At 63.9% G+C, this 23,983-nt stretch overlaps 1 protein-coding gene across 1 annotated transcript; it reads right to left on the minus strand.

Moving 5' to 3' along the window:
• Positions 1-766: 766 nt before the first annotated feature.
• Positions 767-23,981, minus strand: KDM5C (lysine demethylase 5C; the record flags this gene model as incomplete). The annotated part of the gene is made up of 21 exons (XM_032094825.1): positions 767-1,260; positions 1,976-2,161; positions 3,318-3,517; positions 4,844-4,901; positions 6,467-6,991; positions 8,243-8,377; positions 8,930-9,109; positions 9,660-9,798; positions 10,047-10,405; positions 10,861-10,957; positions 12,851-12,998; positions 13,080-13,204; positions 14,126-14,307; positions 15,500-15,694; positions 17,670-17,789; positions 17,861-18,023; positions 19,042-19,223; positions 20,758-20,916; positions 22,135-22,254; positions 23,582-23,740; positions 23,829-23,981. Coding segments are annotated over 21 exons (3,594 nt in total), but the record flags the coding sequence as incomplete, so codon positions are not given.
• Positions 23,982-23,983: the final 2 nt, after the last annotated feature.

Consider the following 23,983-nt stretch of genomic DNA (forward strand, 5'->3'; position numbering starts at 1 on the left):
CTCCCCAAAATCCCAACCCCCCCAAAACCTCTGAGCTCCCCAAAATCTCGAACCCCCCCAAAACCTCTGAACTCCCCAAAACCCCAAACCCCCAAAACCTCTGAACTCCCCAAAATCCTGAACCCCCCCAAACCTCTGAACTCCCCAAAATCCCAAACCTCCCCAAAACCTCTGAACTCCCCAAAATCCCAACCCCCCAAAACCTCTGAACTCCCCAAAATCCCAAAGCCCTGAAATCCCAAATGCCCCAAAACCTCTGAACTCCCCAAAATCCCAAACCCCCAAAACCTCTGAACTCCCCAAAATCCCAAAGCCCTGAAATCCCAAATGCCCCAAAACCTCTGAACTCCACAAAATCCTGGACGCCCAAAATCCCCCCATTACCCTGACCCCTCCCCAAAATCCCCAAACCTCCCAAAATCCCAAACCCCCAAAAACCCTGAACTCCCCAAATCCCGAACCCTCCCCATAACTCCAACCCCCCAAAACCCTGACCCTCCCAAAATCCAGAATCCCCCCATAACCCCGACACCCCCAAAATCCCCAACACCCCCGCTGAGTAATCCCGACTTCCCCAAAATCATCCTCGACCCCCTCCCAGGAACTCCGAATCCCCCAAAATCCCAACCCCTCACAGTAACCCTGAAGCCCCCCCCTCCCCAAATCCTGACGCTCCCCTGGAACCCCGAACACCCCAAAATCCTGACCCCTTCAATCACCCTGACCCCCCCCAAATCACCCCATCCCCCAATAACCTCCGACCCCCTTTAACCTCCAAAGTTTAATAATAATAAAAAAAAATCATAATACAATAAAATAAGGCCCCCCCGCCCCCACCCCGCTACAAAGAGCTTGAGACTTGTTAGTGTCAGCGGGGGGAGGGGGGGGCAGGGGGGCCCCAAATCCGCCCCCCCCCCCCCCCCCCCCCCCCCCAATCCTATAAAAAACCCGGTGCGGGGGGGGGGGGGGGCTGGCCCTGCTGTGCTGGTTGGGGCCCCCCCTCCCCGGTGCGGGGGGACCCCCGGACCCCCACCCGTGTGTGGCCCACCCCCCCCCGGGGCTGAACGATACAAAAGAAACAACTCAAATAATTACATCGCGGGGGGGCGGGGCGAGGGGGCAAGGGGAGAGCCCCCCCCCCCCCAGATCGGGGAGCTTGGGGGGCCCCAGGGTGGGGAGGGGGCCCGGCGTGGCCCCCCCAGTCCATCCCCACCGCCGTCAGGCGCGTCCATCCGAGCTGGGGGCTCCGCGTCACGAGTCCTGGGGGGACACAGGGGGACAGGGCTGGGGGGACAGCCCCAAACCACACGGGCAGCCCTCCCCCCCCTGCAGCCCATAACCCCAGCGCTCCCTGCCCCAAACCCTCTCCCCTGCACCCCAGAACCCTCCCGTGCCCCTCCTGGAGCCCTCTCACCCCATAACCCCACCATGGACTCCCGTAACTCCTCCCTGTACCCCATAAAGCCCCCCCAGTTCTCCTCTCCAGGGCCCCCCTCTCACCCCATAATCCCCCCAATAAACCCCCGTGATCTTCATAAACCCCCTTCAACCCTGTCATTCCTCCCTGTACCCCATGAGCCCCCCCAATTCTCCCCCCCAATAAACCCCCTTGATCCCCCTGTATCCCCGTAACTCCCCTTCAACCCCGCAACTCCCCCCTGTACTCAACAAACCCCCAAATTCTCATTCTGGGACACCCTCTCACCTCATAATCCCACCATGTACCCCCTGTAACCTCCTCAATCCCCACAACTCTCCCCTGTACCCCATAATCCCCCCTTAACCCCCCTCAAGCCTCTCTCTACCCCCTGCTCCTGGGCCCCCCGAATTCTCCTCCTGGGCCCCCTCTCACCCCATAATCCCCCCATGTACCCCCACAACTCCGCCCCGTACCCCATAAACTCCCCAATTCTCATCCTGGGACACGTCTCACCCCACAATCCCCCCACTGACCCAGGCTGTACCCCACACTCACCCCCGGGGCCTGGGGGCCGGGTGTGGGGCTGTCCCGGGGGTCGCCCCCCTCGGGCCCCCGACTCCTCTTTGGCTCCAGCTCCTCCTTGGCCAGGGGAGGGAGGTCCCCCCGCTCTGCCCGGCGCTTCCGGCGCTTTTCGGGGTCCCGGCCGCGGGCGCGAGCCCCCCGACGCTCCGCCTGCTCCAGCTGGGGAGGGGGGACACCCCATCAGTGACCCCAAAGCTGGGAACGGGGGGCTGGACTGCCAGGGCAGGGCAGGTTTGGGGTCCCCAGAGCGGTTTGAGGAGGTAGAAGAGGGTGAGGGAAGCGGTGTAAGGAGGCGTTTGGGGTTCCTGAGGGGTTTGGGGGACCCTCACCCTGAGGACTCGGTCAGGAAAGGGGCAAAGGAAGGGCACGGGGAGTGTTCTGGGGTCAGCAGAGGGGATTCTGGGGACCCCCAACTTGAGGAAGAGGGGAAGAGGAGCTGCATGGGGCCGGTCTTGGGGTGTCTGAGGGAATGTGAGAGTGTCAGTAAGAGCTTTAGGAGATGATTTGGAGGCAGTTTTGGGGTGTCCAGCAGAGGTTGGGGCAGTTCTGGGGCTCAAGGAAGATGCTTTGGGGCAGTTCTGGGCTCCTCAGGGTGCTTGGGGAAAGTTTTGGAGTCCTGAGGACAATCTGGGGTGCCTTAGAGGGTTTTGGGGTGGGTCTGGAGCCATCTGGAGGAGTTTGGGCCAAGTTTTAGGGTCCTGGAAATGCTCTGGAGAAGTTCTGGGGTGGTTTGAGGGGGGCCTGAGGAAGCTTTGGAAAGGTTCTGTACTCCCAGGGAAGGTCTGGGGGTTCTGGGGTGGATTTGGGGGTTCTGTGTCCCTGGGGAGGTTTGGGGGGTTCTGGGTAGAGTTTGGGAGGAGTTCTGTGCCCCCAGGGAAAGTTTTGGGGTCTCTGGGGTTGGTTTAGGGGGGATTCTGTCCCCCCAGGGAGGGTTTGGGGGGTTGTGTCCCTGGGTAGGTTTGGGGGTCCCTGGGGCAGTTTTGGGGTCTCCAGGGCAGTTTTGGAAGGCTCTGTGTCCCTGGGTAGGTTAGGAGGTCTCTGGGGCAGTTTTGGGGGGTTCTGGGGCAGTTTTGGGGGGTTCTGGGGCTGGTTTGGGGGTCCCTGGGGCTGGTTTGGGGGTCCCTGGGGCAGTTTTGGGGGGTTCTGGGGCAGTTTTGGGGGGTTCTGGGGCTGGTTTGGGGGTCCCTGGGGCTGCTTTGGGGGTCTCTGGGGCAGTTTTGGGGGGTTCTGGGGCTGGTTTGGGGGTCCCTGGGGCTGCTTTGGGGGTCCCTGGGGCTGCTTTGGGGGTCCCTAGGGCAGTTTTGGGGTGCTGTACCTCGAGCAGCAGGCGGAACAGGGCCAGCGGGGGCGGGCGCGTGGCCTGCAGCAGCCGCCAGATGCTCTGGGCCTCGTCCAGCGTCACCTCCAGCAGGTCCCCCTCCATCATCAGCTCCTCCAGCGGCCGCCGCGTCCCCTCGGACAACTCCAGCACCGGCCCCTGCAGCCGCGGCAGCGCCGCGCTCAGCGCCTCCAGCTCTGCGGGGACACCACGGGGACATCGTGGGGACACCACAGGGACAGGAGGGGACAGGGGGAGCTCAGCGCCTCCAGCTCTGCAGGGACACCACAGGGACATCGTGGGGACACCACAGGGACAGGGGACACGGGGAACTCAGCACCTCCAGCTCTGTGAGGACACCATGGGGACAGGGGGACACGGGGGAGCTCAGCAGGGATATCGTGGGGACACCATGGGGACACCACAGGGACAGGGGACACAGGGGGAGCTCAGCGGGGATATCGTGGGGACATCGTGGGGACACCACAGGGACAGGGGACACAGGGGGAGCTCAGCACCTCCAGCTCTGCGGGGACACCACAGGGACATCGTGAGGACACCACAGGGACAGGAGGGGACAGGGGGAGCTCAGCGGGGATATTGTGGGGACACGACAGGAACAGGGAACACAGGGGGAGCTCAGCGTCTCCAGCTCTGCAGGGACACCACAGGGACATCGTGGGGACACCACAGGGACATCGTGGGGACACCAGACGGACAAGGGACACAGGGGGAGCTCAGTGCCTCCAGCTCTGTGAGGACACCATGGAGACAGGGGGACATGGGGGAGCTCAGCGGGGATATCGTGGGGACACAACAGGAACAGGGGACAGGGGGAGCTCAGCGCCTCCAGCTCTGCAGGGACACCACGGGGACACTGTGGGGACACCGTGGGGACAGGGGACACAGGGGAGCTCAGTGCCACTAACTCTGCGGGGACACCGTGGGGACACGACAGGAGGGGACAGGGGGGCTCAGCATCTCCAGCTCTGCGGGGACACCACGGGGACATCGTGGGGACAGGGGACACAGGGGGAGCTCAACGCCTCCAGCTCTGTGAGGACACCATGGGGACAGGGGGACACGGGGAGCTCAGCGGGGATATCGTGGGGACACCATGGGGACATCATGGGGACACCGTGGGGACAGGGGACACAGGGGGAGCTCAGTGCCTCCAGCTCTGTGGGGACACATCATGGGGACACCGTGGTGACACTGGGACATCGCTGAGATGCCATGGGGACACCGGGATATCCTGGGGACACCACAACCCTGGGGGGACACGGTGTCACCCGGGGGACACAAACATGGCCCAGGGACAGGCTGGACCCCCCAGGGTACGAAGGGGATCACAGGGGTGCCACGGGATCTGCCAGGTTCGTGTGGGGTCCCTGGCTCCCAGGTAGCCCCAAGGAACCCCACAGACCCACAGGGCCCCCCAGCACCCCCTGAGCTCCCATGGGATCCCCCCGGGTGGGATCTGGTGGATCCCAGCGGGTCCCCAACCCCCCGACCCCGCTCACCTGAGGGCAGGGGCCCGTTCTTCTCCGGGCTGGGGGCATCCCCGTTCTCCACCGACACCTGGGGGGGAGCAGGGAAGGTGTTTTGGGGGCCTCAGCCTCCCCCAGCCCCAAAACCAGCCCCAGAACCCCCCAAATCCACCCCCTGTAATGCCAAAACCTTCGCTGGAGCCCCAAAACCTGCCCCACACCTCTCCGCTGCCTCCCAGACGCTTCCACCTTGGTCTGCTTGTTGCAGCTCACTCTGCGCAGGGGTCTGACACCCCAAATCTCCCTAAACCCCCCCGAATTCCCGTACCTTGGTCTCTGCTCGTTGCGCCTGGCCTCGCGCAGGGGTCTGACACCCCAAAACCCCCATAAATCCCCCCAAAACTCTCAACAAATCCTCCAGTTCTCACCTTGGTCTGCTCGTTGTGGCTGGTCTCGTGCTGACACCCCAAAACCCCCATAAAACCCCCCAAACATCCCCCAATCCTGTACCTTGGTCTGCTGAGGCTGGCCTCGCGCAGAGGTCTTACACCCCAAATTCCCTCCAAAACCTTCCTAAATCCCCCATAAAACCGCCAAAACCTGTCTGCTCACTGAGGCTGGCCTCACTCACACAGGGGTCTGACACCCCAAATTCCCCCCAAAACCTTCCTAAATCCCCCATAAAGCCCCCAAAACCCGCACCTTGGTCTGCTTGTTGAGGCTGGCCTCACTCACACAGGAGTCTGACACCCCAAATTGCCCCCCAAACCTTCCTAAATCCCCCATAAAGCCCCCAAAACCCGCACCTTGGTCTGCTTGTTGAGGCTGGCCTCACTCACACAGGAGTCTGACACCCCAAATTGCCCCCCAAACCTTCCTAAATCCCCCATAAAGCCCCCAAAACCCGCACCTTGATCTGCTTGTTGCGGCTGGCCTCACTCACACAGGAGTCTGACACCCCAAATTCCCCCCAAAACCCCCCTAAGTGCCTCAAACCCGCACCTTGGTCTGCTCATCGTGGCTGGCCTCACTCACACAGGGGTCTGACACCCCAAATTCCCCCCAAATCCTTCCTAAATCCCCCATAAAACCCCCAAAACCCGTATCTTGCCTCTCTCACACGGGGGTCTGACACCCCAAATTGCCCCCAAAACCCCCCTAAGCCCCCCAAACCTACACCTCAGTCTGCTCATTGCGGCTGGCCTCACTCACACAGGAGTCTGACACCCCAAATTGTCCCCAAAACCTTCCTAAATCCCCCATAAAACCCCCCAACCCCGCACCTTGGTCTGCTCATTGCGGCTGGCCTCACTCACACAGGAGTCTGACACCCCAAATTGCCCCCAAAACCTTCCTAAATCCCCCCTAAGTGCCCCAAACCCGCACCTTGGTCTGCTCGTCGTGGCTGGCCTCACTCACACAGGGGTCTGACACCCCAAATCCTTCCTAAATCCCCCATAAAACCCCCAAAACCCGTATCTTGCCTCTCTCACACGGGGGTCTGACACCCCAAATTGCCCCCAAAACCCCCCTAAGCCCCCCAAACCTACACCTTGGTCTGCTCATTGCGGCTGTCCTCACTCACACGAGAGTCTGACACCCCAAACTGCCCCCAAATCCTTCCTAAATCCCCCATAAAACCCCCAAAACCCGCACCTTGGTCTGCTCGTTGCGGCTGGCCTCGCGCAGGGCGCCGTCGCTGTCCCCGTGCAGCCGGTGCCGCAGGGCCGCCAGGCGCTCCAGGGGCCCGGCCACGTCGGGGGACGCCAGGAGCTGGCGCGCGCGGTCCTGCCAGGTGATGGCCCGCTCGGTGAGGCACTGCAGGGCCTCGCCCTCGGGCAGCCGCACCGGCAGCTTCTGCAGGGCCACCAGCAGCGCCAGGATGGTCTCGAGGCGCGGCCGCCGCGAGCGCTGGCACAGCGGGCACAGGAACTTGGCGTCCCACTCCCACCAGGCCGGCGACGGCTTCTGGGCGCCCAGGCGGGGCCAGGCCACGCAGGAGCCGTGGAACCAGTCCCGGCAGAGCTGGCACTGCAGCATGCCCGGCCCCGCCGGCTGCCCGCACACGCAGGACGGCGGCCCCGGGCCCGGCAGCGGCGGCGCGGCCTTCTGGGCGTTGGCGTGGCGGAGCCGCAGCATCCCCTCCTTCTCCTTCTGCTCACCCTCCTTGAACGCCACGATCTGGGGGGGGGACAGCACGGGGTGAGAGGTGACAGGGATTTGGGGTCACAGGGGGTGAGAGGTGACAGGGATTGGGGGACAGCAGGTGACAGGGATTGGGGGTCACAGGGGGTGAGAGGTGACAGGGATTGGGGGACAGCAGGTGACAGGGATTGGGGTCACAGGGGGTGAGAGGTGACAGGGATTTGGGGGTCACAGGGGGTGAGAGGTGACAGGGTTTGGGGGCAGCTGGGGGTGAGAGGTGACAGGGATTTGGGGTCACAGGGGATGAGAGGTGACAGGGATTGGGGGACAGCAGGGGGTGAGAGGTGACAGAGTTTGGGGGTCACGGGGGTGAGAGGTGACGGGGATTGGGGGGTCACAGGGGGTGAGAAGTGACAGAGTTTGGGGGACAGCAGGTGACAGGGATTTGGGGTCACAGGGGGTGAGAGGTGACAGGGATTGAGGGACAGCAGGGGGTGAGAGGTGACAGAGTTTGGGGGACAGCAGGGGGTGAGAAGTGACAGGGATTTGGGGTCACAGGGGGTGAGAGGTGACAGAGTTTGGGGGACAGCAGGGGGTGAGAGGTGACAGAGTTTGGGGGTCACAGGGGGTGAGAGGTGACAGAGTTTGGGGTCACAGGGGGTGAGAGGTGACAGAGTCTGGGGTCACAGGGGGTGAGAGGTGACAGGGATTGGGGTCACAGGGGGTGAGAGGTGACAGGGATTTGGGGTCACAGGGTCTGCTCCATCCTCAAACCCTTGAATGCCATGATCTGGAATGGGGAGGAAATCAGGAATGCGAGAGGTGACAGGGTTTGGGGAATCACAGGGTGTGCCCCATCCCCAAACCCTTGAATGTCATGATCTGGGGGAGAGCAGGGCGGCGAGAGGTGACAGGAACAGGGGGAATTGTGGGTGCTCCATCCCCGAACGCCATGATCTGGGGGGTGTGAGAGGTGCCAGGAATGGGGGGTCCCACGGTGTGCCCCATCCCCAACCCCCTGAATCCCTGACCTCGAGCAGGGAGGAAATCAGCAATGTGAGAGGCGACAGGAACTGGGCAAATGTGGTGCCCCCTTCCCCAAACCCTGGAACACCCCAATGTAAGGGCAAAGAGGAATGCGAGAGGGGACAGGAACTGAGGGGAGCATAACCAGGAACGTGAGAGGTGACAGCACTGGCGGGGATGTGGTGCCCCCCACCCCAAACACCCCGATCTCGGCGTGGGCAGCAGGGACAGGAGCAGGGGGTCCCGCTGGGGTGTGCTCACCACAGCGCCGGGGTCCCGCAGGTCCTGCGCCGACAGCCCCAAGCTCTCGGCGTCCAGCCGGTACAGCCCCGGCTCCTGCCGCCACTTGAGCCTCTTGCTGCTGTCGGAGCCGGCGTCGGCGCAGGGACACAGCACCTGCGGGAGGGGACAGCGGGGGCTCAGCGCCGTGCCAGGGACGCCACCGGGGCTTTTTGCCTTTTCTTTTTGTACGGCTTTACGTGTTCTCGGTATTGGTAATGGAGGTACTCGTAACTCTTTAAGCCTGATACCTGAGCACAGTGCTGGTATTCTGCTGGGCCACAAAAGCAAACATCCTAAAGGCCTCACAGTTAAACGCCTTACGCTACCTTGAGAAACCAAGGTTCTCCCTAAAACGCGTTCTGCAAACTAAAATAAAGTCCACCCGCAAGAAAATACTTTTAAAATTTAAAGGTATCGCGCCCTTCATTAAGCCTCTCATTAGAAAATCTTCGTCAAACATGCTGACTTGCAAAGCCTGCAGAACTGCACACGGATTCACCGTGCGTGTGCGCCTCGGCGCGCTCCACCTCGACAAACTCTTACACCAGAAAAACCCTATAAATACCGAGGTAAAAACCCTTTTATCCCTTAGCCGCGTCCAGCTCTAAGACCACAGAAAAGGCACGGCCAGGACCCCCCCCGTGCCCCCCAGCCCCCCACACCCACCTCGAGCAGGGTGTAGCAGGAGTTCTTCTTGAGGAAGGTGCGGGAGGCCTTGTCCCGCCAGGAGTGCGCGGTGCCCACCTGCACCTCGAGCTGCCGCAGCTCCTCCAGCCGCACCGGCAGGTCCCGGCCCACGGCCACCAGCCCCTCCAGGTCATCCAGGCACGGGTAGTGGTCACCGTTCTGGGGGGACACGGGTCAGCCAGGGCTGGCGTGGGAATGTGGGGAGTGGTGGGGACAGGAATGGGATGAGAGAGGGACGTGGGGATGGATGGGAACGTGGGAGTGGGGGGATTACGGGCAGGACAGGATGGGGTCACGGTGCAGGGATGTGGCAAGGACATGGCAGGGACAGGATGGGATGGGGACAAGGCAGCAGATGGGAGGTCCATGGAGACACGACAGGGATGTGTAGTGTCCAGGATGCACGGGGACGGGGACAGGGATATTGAGGCGTCCAGGGGGACAGGATAAGGACACAGGGGTGCCCAGCTGCCATAGAGGACAGGGAGAGGACACAGGAGGGTCCAGTGTCCACGGGGACAGGATGCAGACACAGGAGGGTCCAGTGTCCACGGGGACAGGATGCAGACACAGGAGGGTCCAGTGTCCACGGGGACAGGACAGGACACAGGGGTGTCCAAGGGGACAGCGCAGGCACTCAGGGGTGTGCAGTGCAGGGGTCGTGGGGGTCCGAGGCCTCCTGGCGTGCTCGTGGGGGTGCAGAGCCCACCTGGATCTCCTCGACGTCGGCGATCCAGGCGCGGGCCTTGGCCAGGGCCTCCTTCAGGGCCTGGATGTTGGGCAGCAGTGCCGGGATGTTCTCGGCCTCCTTGATGATGGCAGCCAGCGTGGCCGGGGGGTGCTTCTGCCTGCGGGGGTGTCAGAGCCAGGCATCCCGAGACCCCCCTGACACCCCAGAGACCCCCCCTGACACTCCCAACCCAGGGCAGGAAGCCCAGCCCCTTTATCCCCTCCTGGGCACACGGGGCAGTCTCCAGCCCTTCCCCCCCAGCCCCTTATTCCCCTCAGGGGACACAGGGCACAGCCCCTGCCTCTCCCCTCTGAGGTGCAGCCCCCAGCCCCCCATCATCCCCTGGGGAGGGGTCTCCCGCCTGACCTGGCCTCGAGGCACATCTGGGCCTTCTCCTCCCAGCGCTGGGCAATGGTCAGCAGCTCCTGCAGCTCGGCCATGGCCACGTCCACGGCGGGGCTGGGGGCCACGGTGCGGCCGGCCTGGATGAGGCCACGCATGACGGGCAGGGGCACGCGGGCGCGGGGGGAGCGCAGGGTGGCCGTCACCTCCTCCAGCCACGCGGCCTGGGCCAGCTGCCGCTCCAGCCGCCGGCCCTCGGGCACCTCCACGCCCAGCCGGGCCCCCCGCTCCAGCAGCTCCTGCAGCGTCCCGGGGGCCGGGGGGGGCACGTCCAGAGCCGCCCGCGCCTCCGCCTGGAACGCCTCCACCCGCTCCAGCAGCGCCTGCGGGGGACACGGGGTCAGGGACAGCCCCAGACACCGGGGGACACCCCTGAGACAGGCAAGGACAGCCCTGAGATACCATGGGACACCCCTGGGATGCTGTGTGACACCCCTGGGACACTGTGTGACACCCCTGGGACACCGTGTGACACCCCTGGGACACCTCAGAACACCATATGACACCCCTGGGACACTGTGTAACACCTCAGAACACTGTGTGACACCCCTGGGACACCATGTGAAACCCCTGGGACACTGTGTGAAACCCCTGGGACACCGTGTGACACCCCTGGGACACACAGGGACAACCCCAGGACACACAGGGACAACCCCTGGAACACCGTGGGACACCTCAGAACACCGTGTGAAACCCCTGGGACACCTCTGGGACACACAGAGACAACCCCAGGACACCCCTGGGACACACCTGTGACGCCCCAGGACCCCCGGCCCACCTGCACATCCCCGATCTGGTGCATGACACAGGGCAGTTGGTTCATCTGCTCCAGGAACGCCCGCAGCTCCTCCACCGTCAGCGCCGGCGCAGGGACCCTGCGGGGACAGTGGGCATTGCTGGGCACTGTGGGGACCCTGCAGGGACAGCGGGCACTGCCGGGCACCGTGGGGACCCTGCGGGGACAATGGGCACTGCTGGGCACCGTGGGGACCCTGCGGGGACAATGGGCACTGCCGGGCACCGGGGGGACCCTGCAGGGACAATGGGCACTGCTGGGCACCGGGGGGACCCTGCGGGGACAATGGGCACTGCTGGGCACCGTGGGGACCCTGCGGGGACAATGGGCACTGCCGGGCACCGGGGGGACCCTGTGGGGACAATGGGCACTGACGGGCACTGTGGGGACCCTGCAGGGACAATGGGCACTGCCGGGCACCGGGGGGACCCTGTGGGGACAATGGGCACTGACGGGCACTGTGGGGACCCTGCGGGGACAATGGGCACTGCTAGGCACTGTGGGGACCCTGCGGGGACAATGGGCACTGCCGGGCACTGGGGGGACCCTGTGGGGACAATGGGCACTGCCGGGCACTGGGGGGACCCTGTGGGGACAATGGGCACTGCCGGGCACTGGGGGGACCCTGCGGGGACAACGGGCACTGATGGGCACTGGGGGGACCCTGCGGGGACAATGGGCACTGCTGGGCACCAGGGGGACCCTGCGGGGACAACGGGCACTGCTGGGCACTGTGGGGACCCTGCGGGGATAATGGGCACTGCTGGGCACCGGGGGGACCTTGTGGGGACAGCGGGCACTGACGGGCACTGTGGGGACCCTGCGGGGACAATGGGCACTGCCGGGCACTGTGGGGACCCTGCGGGGACAATGGGCACTGCTGGGCACCGTGGGGACCCTGCGGGGACAACGGGCACTGATGGGCACCGGGGGGACCCTGTGGGGACAGTGGGCACTGCTGGGCACCGGGGGGACCCTGCGGGGACAATGGGCACTGCTGGGCACCGGGGGGACCCTGTGGGGACAGTGGGCACTGCTGGGCACCGGGGGGACCCTGTGGGGACAGTGGGCACTGCTGGGCACCGGGGGGACCTTGTGGGGACAATGGGCACTGCTGGGCACCGGCGGGACCCTGCGGGGACAATGGGCACTGCTGGGCACCGTGGGGACCTTGCGGGGACAGCGGGCACTGACGGGCACCACGGGGACGTGGGGACAGTGGGCACTGACAGGTACTGCAGGGAAGTGGGGACAATGGGCACTGCCGGGCACCGGGGGGACACGGGGACAGTGGGCACTGCTGGGCACCATGGGGACAGTGAGGGGAGGGAACGTGGAGGGGATGGGGATGTGGAGGGGATGGGACGGGCACATGGAAACCCTACGGGGAACAGGATGGGGACATGAAGGTTGTCCAGTGCCTATGGGGACAGGACAGAGACATCGGGGTGTCCAGGATGCACAAGGGACAGGATGGGCACACAGGAGTGTCCAGTGTCCTTAGGGACAGGATAGGCACACAGGAGTGTCCGTAGGGACAGGACGGGCACACAGGAGTATCCAGCACCCATAGGGACAGGACGGGCACACAGGAGTGTCCAGTGTCCGTAGGGACAGGATGGGCACACAGGAGTGTCCGTAGGGACAGGACGGGCACACAGGAGTATCCAGCACCCATAGGGACAGGACGGGCACACAGGAGTGTCCAGTGTCCGTAGGGACAGGATGGGGACACAGGAGTGTCCATAGGGACAGGACAGGCACACAGGAGTGTCCAGTGTCCGTAGGGACAGGATGGGGACACAGAGGTGTCCAGGACCCACAGGGGACAGGACAAGGTCACAGGAAGCACAAGAGGGACACGAGACCGAGCAAGTTGAAGCGACGGGACGGACACACAGGGCGAGGGAGCCAGCATGGGGACAGGCTGGGGCCACTCGGGGACCCTGGGGGACACTCTGGGGACACTCACCCGGTCTCCTGGGAGCTGATGAGCCCCAGGGCCTCGGACACGCAGCGCTCGGCCTGGCCCAGGCAGCCCTTGAGCCGGTGCAGCAGCTCGTTCTCAGGGAACTTGCGCTCCCGCGCCTCCGACTCCAGCGCCCGCAGCTCCTCCAGCGCTGGCCGGGCACAGCCGGGGGGTCAGGGCTGGGCTCCGAGCCCCCAGACCCCCACTGAACCCCCCCAGGACCCCCACTCACTGCGCTTGCGGCCGTCCTCCACCTCGAGGGCGATGCGCACCTTGTTGGCCCAGGTGTCGAAGGACTCGGCGCGCACCTTGAGCTTGTGCAGCATGGCCGGCAGCTCGTCCAGAGTGTAGCGGTACCTGGGGGGGCTGGGGGTCACTGGGAGCCCCCCTGTGCACCCACGACCCCCCCAGGGTATAGACAGGACCCCCAGACTGAGCCCATGGGCTATAGGGGGGATTCTGGGGCGGCTGGGGGCAGACAGTGAACCCCTCACATCAGCAGGAGCAGGGGATGGAGCCCCCAGGCCGTGGCCGTGTCCCCCCCGCCTCTCCCAGGGACACCCCGAGACCTCCAGCACCCCCAAATCGTAGCCAGGACTCCACCCAGGGTCACGCCAGGACCCGCAGCCCCCCCAGCTCAACCCCGTGTGTGTCCCCAGGGTCACATCAAGGGCCCCAACACCCCAGAACCCCATTCCCACTCTTACAGACTCCCGCAAGCCACCCCTGTGTCCCCTCCAAGGGCACACCCAGGTCCCCAGCCCCTCTTACAGAGCCCTAAACCCACCCTTTCATCCTTCTCTAGGGCACATCAAGGCCCCCATCTCCTTACAGCCCCCCAAACCCACCCCTCCATCCCCCCCAGGAGCACATCAAGGCCCCCAGCCCCCCCAAACCATCCCTGTGTCCCCCTCAAAGGCACAGCAAGGCCCCCAAACCCCTCTGCCAGCCCCCCCAAACCCCACCCCCACCCTTACAGACCCCCACAAGCCACCCCCGTGTCCCCCCCAAGGGCACACCCACATCCCCAGCCCCCTCATCCCCTCCAAACCACCCCCACATCCCCTTCCAGGGGCACACAGACACCTCCACTCTCCCTAAAACATCCCCACATCCCATTCAAGGGCACATCAGCCCCCCAAACCCAACTCCCATCCCCTCCTACAGCCCCCCTAAACCACCCTGGGGCACATCAAGGCCCCCAGCCTCCCCAAACCACCCCCGTGGCCCCCTCAGGAGCACAGCGAGGCCGCCCAGGGCCTGTCCCAGCCCCCCCACCTGAGGTACTGCTTGCTGCGGGGGCACTTGCAGAGGTCGTCCATGTGGTAGAGGCAGACGAGGCCCTGGGGACAGTCGTAGCAGGCCAGGGCTGACAGGAAACACGTGGTCTTGCACTTGTCACACTGGCGCTCATCGTCCGGCAGCAGCTCGAAGGCCTCGCGCTCCGCCTCCGTGATGCCCTGGGGGGGCAAAAAAATGGACATCAGACCCCCCCACAGAGCTTCTGGGGTGCCCCCAGCACCCCCAACCCCTTCCTGATCCCCTGAGGGGAACTAAAATTCTCTCAGACTCGTCCCAGGAGCTCCAACCCCTCCTGCTTCACCTCTGTGATGCCCTGGGGGGACAGAAAAACGGACATCAGACCGTCCCCCAGAGCTTCTGGGGTGCCCCCAGCACCCCCAACCCCTTCCTGACCCCCTAAGGGGAACTAAAATTCTCTCAGACTTGTCCTAGTACCCCAAACCCCTCCATGATCCCCTGGGGGATGCATCGAAATGTCCCTCAGACCCCCTCCAGGAGCATCTGGGGTGCCCCCAGCACACCCAACCCCTTCCTGATCCCCTAAGGGGAACTAAAATTCTCTCAGACTCCTCCCAGCAGCTCCAACCCCTCCTGTTCCATCTCTGTGATGCCCTGGAAGGACACAGGAATGTCCCTCAGACCCCCGCACGGAGCTTTTGGGGTCCCCCAGCAGCCCCAACCTGTGACCCCCCCAGCTGACCCTCACCCTGCTCCCCACGGAGCTTTTGGGGTCCCCTCAGCACCTCTGTAACCCCCCAGAGAGGCACAAACACAACCCTCAGGACACCCTAAAACCTCCGGAACCCCAGCAGTTCCAACCCCTCCATAACCCCCCCGAGGGACCAAACACGACCCTCAGGTCCCCCCTCCCCAGAGCTTCTGGGGTGCCCCCAGCACCACCAACCCCTCTGTGACCCCCTGGGGGGGCACGAACATGACCCTCAGACCCTCCTAAAGCATTTTGGGTCCTCCTCACCCCCTCTGTACCCCCGTGAGGAGGCACAAACACAGCCCCCAGACACCCCTAAAGCTTTCGGGGTTCCCCCTGCACCCCCAACCCCTCCATAACCCCCCTGAGGGAGCCAAACATGACCCTCACCCCATCCCCAGAGCTTCTGGGGTTCCCCCATCACCCTCAACCCTTCCATAACCCCCCTGAGGGGGCCAAACATGACCCTCACCCCTTACCCAGAGCTTCTGGGGTGCCCTCAGCATCCCCAACCCCTCCATAACCCCCCTGAGGGGGGCACAAACACGACCCTCACCCCCCAACCGCAGCTCCCCCTGCCCCTCTGTACCCCCCCATTTTTCAGGGCACCCTCCACCCCCCGTTTCTCGGGGTGCCCCCACCTTCTCCAGCAGGGCCTTGCGCAGCTTGCGCTCCTCCTGCACGAGCACGAACATCTCCTTGTGCACGGCGGCCGCCAGGTTCAGGTCCAGCTTCTCGGGGCTCGCGGCCATCTTGCAGATGAGCTCCTCGTGCGAGAAGACGCAGTAGCGGCGCAGGCGCCGGTAGTGCTCGATGCACTGCCTGCCTGCAGGGAGCTGTGGGGGGTGTCAGGGGGCTCCCCAAAACTGGGGGCACCCTAAACAAAACCCCATACCCAGCTGGGACCACCCCCAGTTCTGACTCTAACCCTAACCCTAACCTAACCCTAATGCTGAACTGGGCAGTGCCCGATGCACTGCCTGCCTGCAGGGAGCTGCACGGGGTGTCAGGGGGCTCCCCAAAACCAGAGGCACCCCTAAACACAGCCCCAAACCCAGCTGGGAGCACCCCCAGTTCTGACCCTAACCCTAACCTAACTCTAATCCTGAACTGGGCAGTGCTCGATGCACTGCCTGCCTACAGGGAGCTGCACGGGGTGTCAGGGGGCTCCCCAAAACCGGGGGCACCCCTAAACAAAACCCAAACTCAGCTGGGACCACGCCCAGGGCCGATCCTAACCCTAATCCTGAACCGGGCAGAGCTCGATGCACTGCCTACCTGAAGGGAGCTGCACGGGGTGGTGGGGGCTCCCCAAAACCAGGGGCACCCCTAAACATAGCCCCAAACCCAGCCGGGAGCACCCAGTGCTGATCCCACAAACCTGGAGAACCTAACCATAACGTAAACCTAACCCTAACCTAAACCCTAAACACAGCCCCAAACCCAGCTGGGAGCACCCCCAGTGCTGATCCCTCAGACCTGGGGAACCTAACCCTAACCTAACCTTAACCTAACCCTAACCTAACCCTAACCCAAACCCGAACCCGAACCCTAAATCTAACCCTAACCCTGGACCAGGTAGTGCTCGACGCAACACCCACCCATGGGGAGCTGTGGGAAGTGTCAGGGGGCTCCCCAAAACCAGGGGGCACCCCTAAACACAGCCTGAAACACAGCTGGGACCACCCCCAGTGCTGATGCCTCAGACCTGGGGAACCTAACCCTAACCTAACCCTAAACCTAACCCTGACCTGGGCAGTGCTCGAGCACCCCTAGGGCTGATCCCTCAAACCTGGGGAACCTAACCCCAACCTAACCCTAATCCAACCATAACCTAACCCTAAACCTAATCCTAACCCTAACCCAACCTAACCCTAAACACAGCCCCAAACCCAGCTGGGACCACCCAGTGCTGATCCGTCAAACCTGGAGAACCTAACCCTAACCTAACCCTAAACCTAACCCTAACCCTGGACCAGGTAGTGCTCAATGCACTGCCTCTTTGCAGGGAGCTGCATGGGGTGTCAGGGGGCTCCCCAAAACCAGGAGCAGCCCTAAACACAGCCTGAAACCCAGCTGGGACCACCCCCAGTGCCGATCCTAACCCTAACGTAACCCTAACGTAACCCTAACCTAAACCTAACCATGAACTGTCCGGTGCTCGATGCACTGCCTGCCTGCAGGGAACTGTGGGGGGCGTCAGGGGGCTCCCCAAAACCGGGGGGCACCCCTAAACAAAACCCCAAACTCAGCTGGGATCAGTGCTGATCCCCCAAACCTGCGGAACCTAACCCTAACTGAACCCTAAACCTAAACCTAACCCTAACCTAACCCTAACCCTGGACCAGGTAGTGCTCGATGCACTGCCTGCCTGCAGGGAGCTGCATGGGGCGTCAGGGGGCTCCCCAAAACCGGGGGCACCCCTAAACACGGCCCCAAACCCAGCTGGGGAAACAGCCCTGAACCCAGCTGGGACCCCCAGTGCTGACTTTTGGCTTCTCCTGTTGTTCTTCCAGAGCTTCCACCCCCAAATTTTACTGTTTTCCATGAGGTTTTTCTCGTTGAGCCCCACAGATAACTCTGTGCCCCCACAGATATTTCAGAGCCCCTCCCGGTACATTCTGTGTCCTCCTGGATTTGAGGTTCTCCTGCTGTTCCTTCAAGGCTTCCACCCACAGATTTCCCCGTTTCCCTTGATTTCTTTTTCTGCATTCCTCAGGTTTTTTTCTGTTCATTCCCCCAGACATTCTGTGCCCCCCCCCAGGTACATTTTGTGCCCCCCCCGGGTATTCCAGAGCCCCCAGTGCTCACCCAGTCGGCCGTGCAGAAGTTGACGGCCTCGGCAAAGTTGTAGCCCTGGTTGAAGCCGCTGTGGTAGGCGCGGGGGAAGGTGATGACGAACTCGCCGGCGCATTGGTTGGTCCGGACCACCTGGGGGGACACAACCGGGGTCAGCGGGGGCTGACAGGGCCAGGAGGGGCCAGGGGACACCCCCAACTCACGGGGACGCCGTGGGCCATGAGCGTGTTGGGGTTCATGAGGGTGACGAGCTGGTGCAGGAGGTCGGGCTGGCTCTCGAACAGCTCCGGCGTCAGCTTCTTCATCACCTCCTCCAGGTGCTCGGCCGCGAACGACGGGACCCCGTACCACGTCTTGGGCTCGCCCCTGGGGATGGGACACCCCAAAAACCTCCTCATCCCACCCTCTACCACCCCAAAACCCCCCTATGCCACCCCAAAAATCTCCTCATCCTACCCTGTACCACCCCAAAACCTCATCCCACCCCAAAAATCCCCTCATCCCACCCTCTACCACCCCAAAAACCTCCCTATGCCACCCCAAAACCTCCCTATCCCACCCCAAAAACCTCCTCATCCCACCCTCTACCACCCCAAAAACCTCCTCATCCCACCCTCTACCACCCCAAAACCCCCCTATGCCACCCCAAAAATCTCCTCATCCTACCCTGTTACACCCCAAAACCTCCCTATTCCACCCCAAAAATCTCCTCATCCCACCCCAAAACCTCCTTATCCCATCCCGTACCATATCTTGGGTTCACCCCTGGGGAAAACGGGGGTCAGGGAACCCCACAAACCTCCTCACCCCATCCTAAACACCTCCTTATGCGACCCCAAAACCTCCTCCTCCCACCCCTACCACAGCCTGGGCTCCCCCCTGGGGCTGTAGGGGGGTCAGGACCCTCCTCCTTATCCCACCCCAAAACTTCCTGCTGCCCCCCAGTCACCCCCCTGGCCACCTAAACACCCCTGAAATATCCACATGGCCCCCAAATACCTCTCTGGCCACTCAAACACCCCCCAAACATCTCCCTGGCCATTTCAACACTTCCCAGGACACCCAAATGCCCCCCTAAACACCCCAAAATCACTCCCAGACACCCCAAAGTCACCCCTGATGGCACCCTAACATCCCAAAGTCACCCCCGATGGCACCCAAACACCCCAAAATCACTCCCAGACACCCCAAAGTCACCCCTGATGGCACCCTAACATCCCAAAATCACCCCCAGACACCCCAAAGTCACCCCCGATGGCACCCAAACACCCCAAAATCACTCCCAGACACCCCAAAGTCACCCCTGATGGCACCCTAACATCCCAAAATCACCCCCAGACACCCCAAAGTCGCCCCCCTGGCCCCCCAGTGCCCCCAGCCCCACCAGTGGAGGTAGTTGATGGAGTAGCTCCAGTGGTCCTCGATGTGCCAGCAGAAGGCCGAGAACACCATGCCCACGTAGAGCCAGGGCACCTTCATGCCCGAGATGTCGGCGTTGATGTGGCACAGCACCGACTGCTGCAGCACCGGCATCACGTTCAGGTTCCAGCCGCTGCCCGCGTACTCCTGGCACAGCGGGGACAGCGTCAGCGGGGGGGGACAGGGGCACCCAACAGGACAGGGGGCACCCAACAGGACAGGGGGCACCCAACAGGACAGGGGGCACCCAACAGGACAGGGGCACCCAACAGGACAGGGGGCACCCAACAGGACAGGGGGCACCCAACAGGACAGGGGCACCCAACAGGACAGGGGGCACCCAACAGGACAGGGGGCACCCAACAGGACAGGGGGCACCCAACAGGACAGGGGCACCCAACAGGACACGGGCACCGGGGGGGGGGGACAGGGGCACTCAACAGGACAAGGGCACCGGGGGGGGACAGGGGCACCGGAGGGGGGGACAGGGCACCCAAAAGGACAGGGGCACTGGGGGGGGGACAGGGGCATCCAACAGGACAGGGGCACCAGGGGGGACATGGGCACTGGGGGGACAGGGGCACCCAACAGGACATGGGAACTGGGGGGGGGACAGGGGCACCGGGGGGGACAGGGGCACCCAACAGGACACGGGCACCCAACAGGACATGGGAACTGGGGGGGACAGAGGCACCCAACAGGACAGGGGCATCCAACAGGACATGGGAACTGGGGGGGACAGGGGCACCCAACAGGACAGGGGGCACCCAACAGGACATGGGAACTGGGGGGGACAGGGGCACTGGGGGGGATACGGGCACCCAACAGGACATGGGAACTGGGGGGGACAGGGGCACTGGGGGGGATACGGGCACCCAACAGGACATGGGAATTGGGGGGGACAGGGGCACCCAACAGGACACGGGCACCCAACAGGACACGGGCACCGCAGGGGGCAGGGTCACTGCAGGGCACAGGGGCACCGCAGGGGACAGGGGCACCGCATCACCCCCACAGGGGTGGGGACACGGCATCCCATGGGGACAGGGGACACTGGGGTCACCCCCCCGCCCCGCAGGACAGGGACACCCCCAGGGACAGCAGCACCCCCAGCGTGGGGACAGGGACAATCCCAGGGATGGCGTCACCCCCACCACGGGGACTGTGGGATGGTGTCACCGCCCTGCAGGGACAGGGACACTCCTGGTGACCATGGGGTGACACTTTGGGGACAGGGACCCCCCCCAGGGTGGGCACAGGGACACCCCAAGGGAGCACAGGATGACACTTTGGGGACAGTGACCCCCCTGAGAGTGGGCACAGGGACACCCCTAGGACCCATGGGGTGGCCCTGTGGGATCAGTGCCCCCCAGGGTGGTGGCAGTGATAATGCCAGTGACCCCAGGGTGGTGGCAGTGCCCCCCAGGGTGGTGGCAGTGACCCCAGGGTGGTGGCAGCGATGGTGGCAGTGATCCCAGAGCAGTGACAGTGTCCCCAAGGCCAGTGCCCTTAAGGAAGTGACACTGCCCCCCAGCATGGTGCCAGCACCCCAAAGAGGTGACAATGCCCCCCAGGGAGGTGGCAGTGACCCCAGAACAGTGACAGTGCCCCCCAGGGAGGTGACAGTGCCCCCCAGGGAGGTGACAGTGACCCCCAGGGAGGTGACAGTGCCCTGTCCCACCTCCTCCTCGGGGGACAGGCGCCGTTTTCCGTCGCGCACGGGGAAGCCGGAGCCGAACTCCTTGGAGTGGATGTCGGCCCCGTACTCCACGGTCACGTCCTCCTCGATGCTGTTCACCAGGCGCCAGAACTCCTTCTCCACCAGCTCCGTGGGCACCATCTGCGGGCACGGGGCTTCAGAGGAGGCGGGGGGGGATTTGGGGGGGTTTGGAGTGAGTTTGGGGGTTTTTGGCTGGGGTTTGGGGAGGAATTTGGAGCCTCATGTGAAGCCATCAGCCTTGAAGGCATTGCCCACCTTGCTGAAAGGAGGGAGGCCTGGAGGAGCTTGTGGGGTCCAGGGGGAGTCTGAGGGTCTTAAAGGGGTCCAGGGTGGTTTGGGGGGGAGGATTTGGGGGGAGTTCGGGGTGGTTTGGGTGGGGTTTGGGGCAGAATTTGGAGGCTCAGGTGAAGTAGTTGGCTTTGAAGGCATCGCCCACCTTGGCCAAAGAAGGGGGATCCGGGGGGTTTGGGGGCCTGGAGGATTTAGGGGGGCCCAGAGGGCTCAGGGGGTATCTGGGGGTCTCAGAGAAGGTTGGGGGGGGTCTATGAGGGTTTTGGGAGGAGTTTGGGAGGTTCACATGAAGTCACTGGCCTTGAAGGCATTACCCATCCTGTCAAAAGGAAGGGGCTCTGGGGTTTTGGGGGGACCTGGAGGGGTTTGGGGGGTCCAGGGCGGGTCCCGAGAGTCTTAGAGGGGTCCAGGGTGGTTTTGGGGGTTTTTTGGGGGGCTCACATGAAGTCAGTGACCTTGAAGGCATCAGCCACCTCACTGAAGAGAGGGGGATCTGGGGGGTTTGGGGGAATTTGGGGTGTCCAGGAAGGGTCCAGGGCTCTCAGGGGGCTTTTGGGGGGGGTCCATGAGGTTTTAGAGTAATTTGCTAAAAAACTGGCCTTGAAGATGTCATCCACCTTGCCAAAGTGGGAGGGTCTGGGGGGTTCTGGAGGGGTTTGGGCTGTCCAGGGGGATCCGGGGGTCTTGAGGGGTTCAGGGTAGTTTTGGGGAGGTCCATGAGGGGTTTTGGGGTGTTTACATGGATGAGCACATTGAAGAGATCAGCCTTGAAGGCATCACCCACCTCCCCAAAGGGAGGGAAGCTCAGGGGAGCCTGGGGGGTTTTGAGAGGTCCAGAGGGGGGTTTTGGGGGGGTCCAGAGGGGTCTGAGGGGGTTTTGGGGGGCTCCCATAGACAGGCACGTTGAAGCAGTCAGCCTTGAAGGCGTCGGCCATCTCACTGAAGGAAGGGAGGTCTAGGGGGTTCAGGGGGGGTTTGGGGATCCAGAGGGGTCTGTGGGGATTTGGGGGGGATCCAGAGGGGTCTGGGGGGATGTGGGATGCTCACGTGGACGGGCATGTTGAAGTAGTCGGCCTTGAAGGCGTCGGCCATCTCGCCGAAGCTCTGCAGGGTGTACTCCCGCGTCGCCTGCTCGAAGCCAAACGCCTCCGGGGGCCGCTTGCACTCCTGGGGGGACACCGGGGGTCAGGGGGCTTGGGGACACCAGGAGGGGGTCAGGGGACACTGAGAGGTGTCAGGGAGCTTGGGGACACCAGGAGGGGGTGAGGGGACACTGAGAGGGGTCGGGGGGGCTTGGGGACACCAGGAGGGGGTGAGGGGACACTGAGAGGGGTCGGGGGGGCTTGGGGACACCAGGAGGGGGTGAGGGGACACCGAGAGGGGTCGGGGGGGCTTGGGGACACCAGGAGGGGGTCAGGGGACACTGACAGGGGTCGGGGGACTTGGGGACACCAGGAGGGGGTCAGGGGACACTGACAGGGGTCGGGGGACTTGGGGACACCAGGAGGGGGTCAGGGGACACCAAGAGGGGTCGGGGGGGCTTGCGGACACGAGGAGGGGGTCAGGGGACACTGACAGGGGTCAGGGGACTTGGGGACACGAGGAGGAGGTCAGGGGATACCGAGAGGGGTCGGGGGGGCTTGCGGACACGAGGAGGGGGTCAGGGGACACTGACAGGGGTCGGGGGACTTGGGGACAGCAGGAAGGAGTCAGGGGAGCTCAAGGACACCAGGAGGGGGTCAGGGGACACCGAGAGGGGGTCAGGGAGCCTGGGGTCACCAGGAGGGGGTGAGGGGACACTGAGAGGGGTCAGGGGGGCTTGGGGACACCAGGAGGGGGTCAGGGGACACCGAGAGGGGTCAGGGAGCTTGGGGACACCAGGAGGGGGTCAGAGGGGCTTGGGGACACCAGGCAAGGCCCCAGGGACACAGAGGACACTGCACACTAAGTTGGAGGTCCCCAGGGACAGGGAGGGTTGGGGTGCAGAGCTGGGGGTCCCCAGCCTCACAGGTGGGATTGGGGTGTGAGGCAAGGGGTGGGTGTGAGGGTTCCCAGCCCCTCAGATGTGACAGGGGGGTCCCTGACCCCACAGAGAGGGGTCCCCAGCCCCTCAGACAGGACTGGATGAGATTTGGGGGCCCCCAGATTGGCTGGACCAGGAGTGGGGGGTCCCTGACCCCCCAGACAACACAGGATGCGAATGACACTGGGGGTCTCAGCCCCACAGACAGGACTGGGTGAGACCTGGGGGTTCCCCATCCCCTCACACCAAACAAACCCCAACCCCTGATCCTCCACGGACACCATGGAACACTGGGAGTCCCAGCCCCACAGATCAGGGGGTCCCTGACCCCATTTGGGAGCCCCCATCCCTCAGATGGGACGGTCCCAGACCCCCCTGGCCCCCCTGACACGACAGGACCCCACACAGCGGGGTCGCGGGGGGACGTGACGCGCACTGGGGGTCCCGGGGTGCCCCCGCGTGCCCCCTCACCGCCATGACGCATTTGGGGCAGCGCCAGATGCCCTTGGGGATCTCGGGCAGGGGGGGCAGCAGGCAGAAGATGTGGTAGTTGTCGTCGCAGCCGTCGCACAGCAGCAGCTTGTCGTCCTCGTCGCCCCGCGAGCAGATCCGGCAGATGTAGGAATCCACCTGCGGGGGTAAAGGGATTTTGCGGGGATCCCACCCCGAATTTTGCGGGGATCCCACCCCTGCCCCGCCCCAGGAGCCCCCTACTCACGAACTGGCTGTTGCTGTGGCTGCGGCGCAGCCTCATCGTCATCTTGGTGCAGGGCTCGGGGCTGTGGCGCAGCTCCTCCCGCCCGTCCCGCGCCCCCGGAGACCCCGGGGACCCCCGGGGCTCCCCCGCCGGCTCCTCCTTCACCACCACCGTGG

This window comes from Corvus moneduloides, chromosome 34 (genome assembly GCF_009650955.1).
Source record: "Corvus moneduloides isolate bCorMon1 chromosome 34, bCorMon1.pri, whole genome shotgun sequence".
In the NCBI taxonomy this organism is placed as follows: Eukaryota; Metazoa; Chordata; class Aves; order Passeriformes; family Corvidae; genus Corvus; species Corvus moneduloides.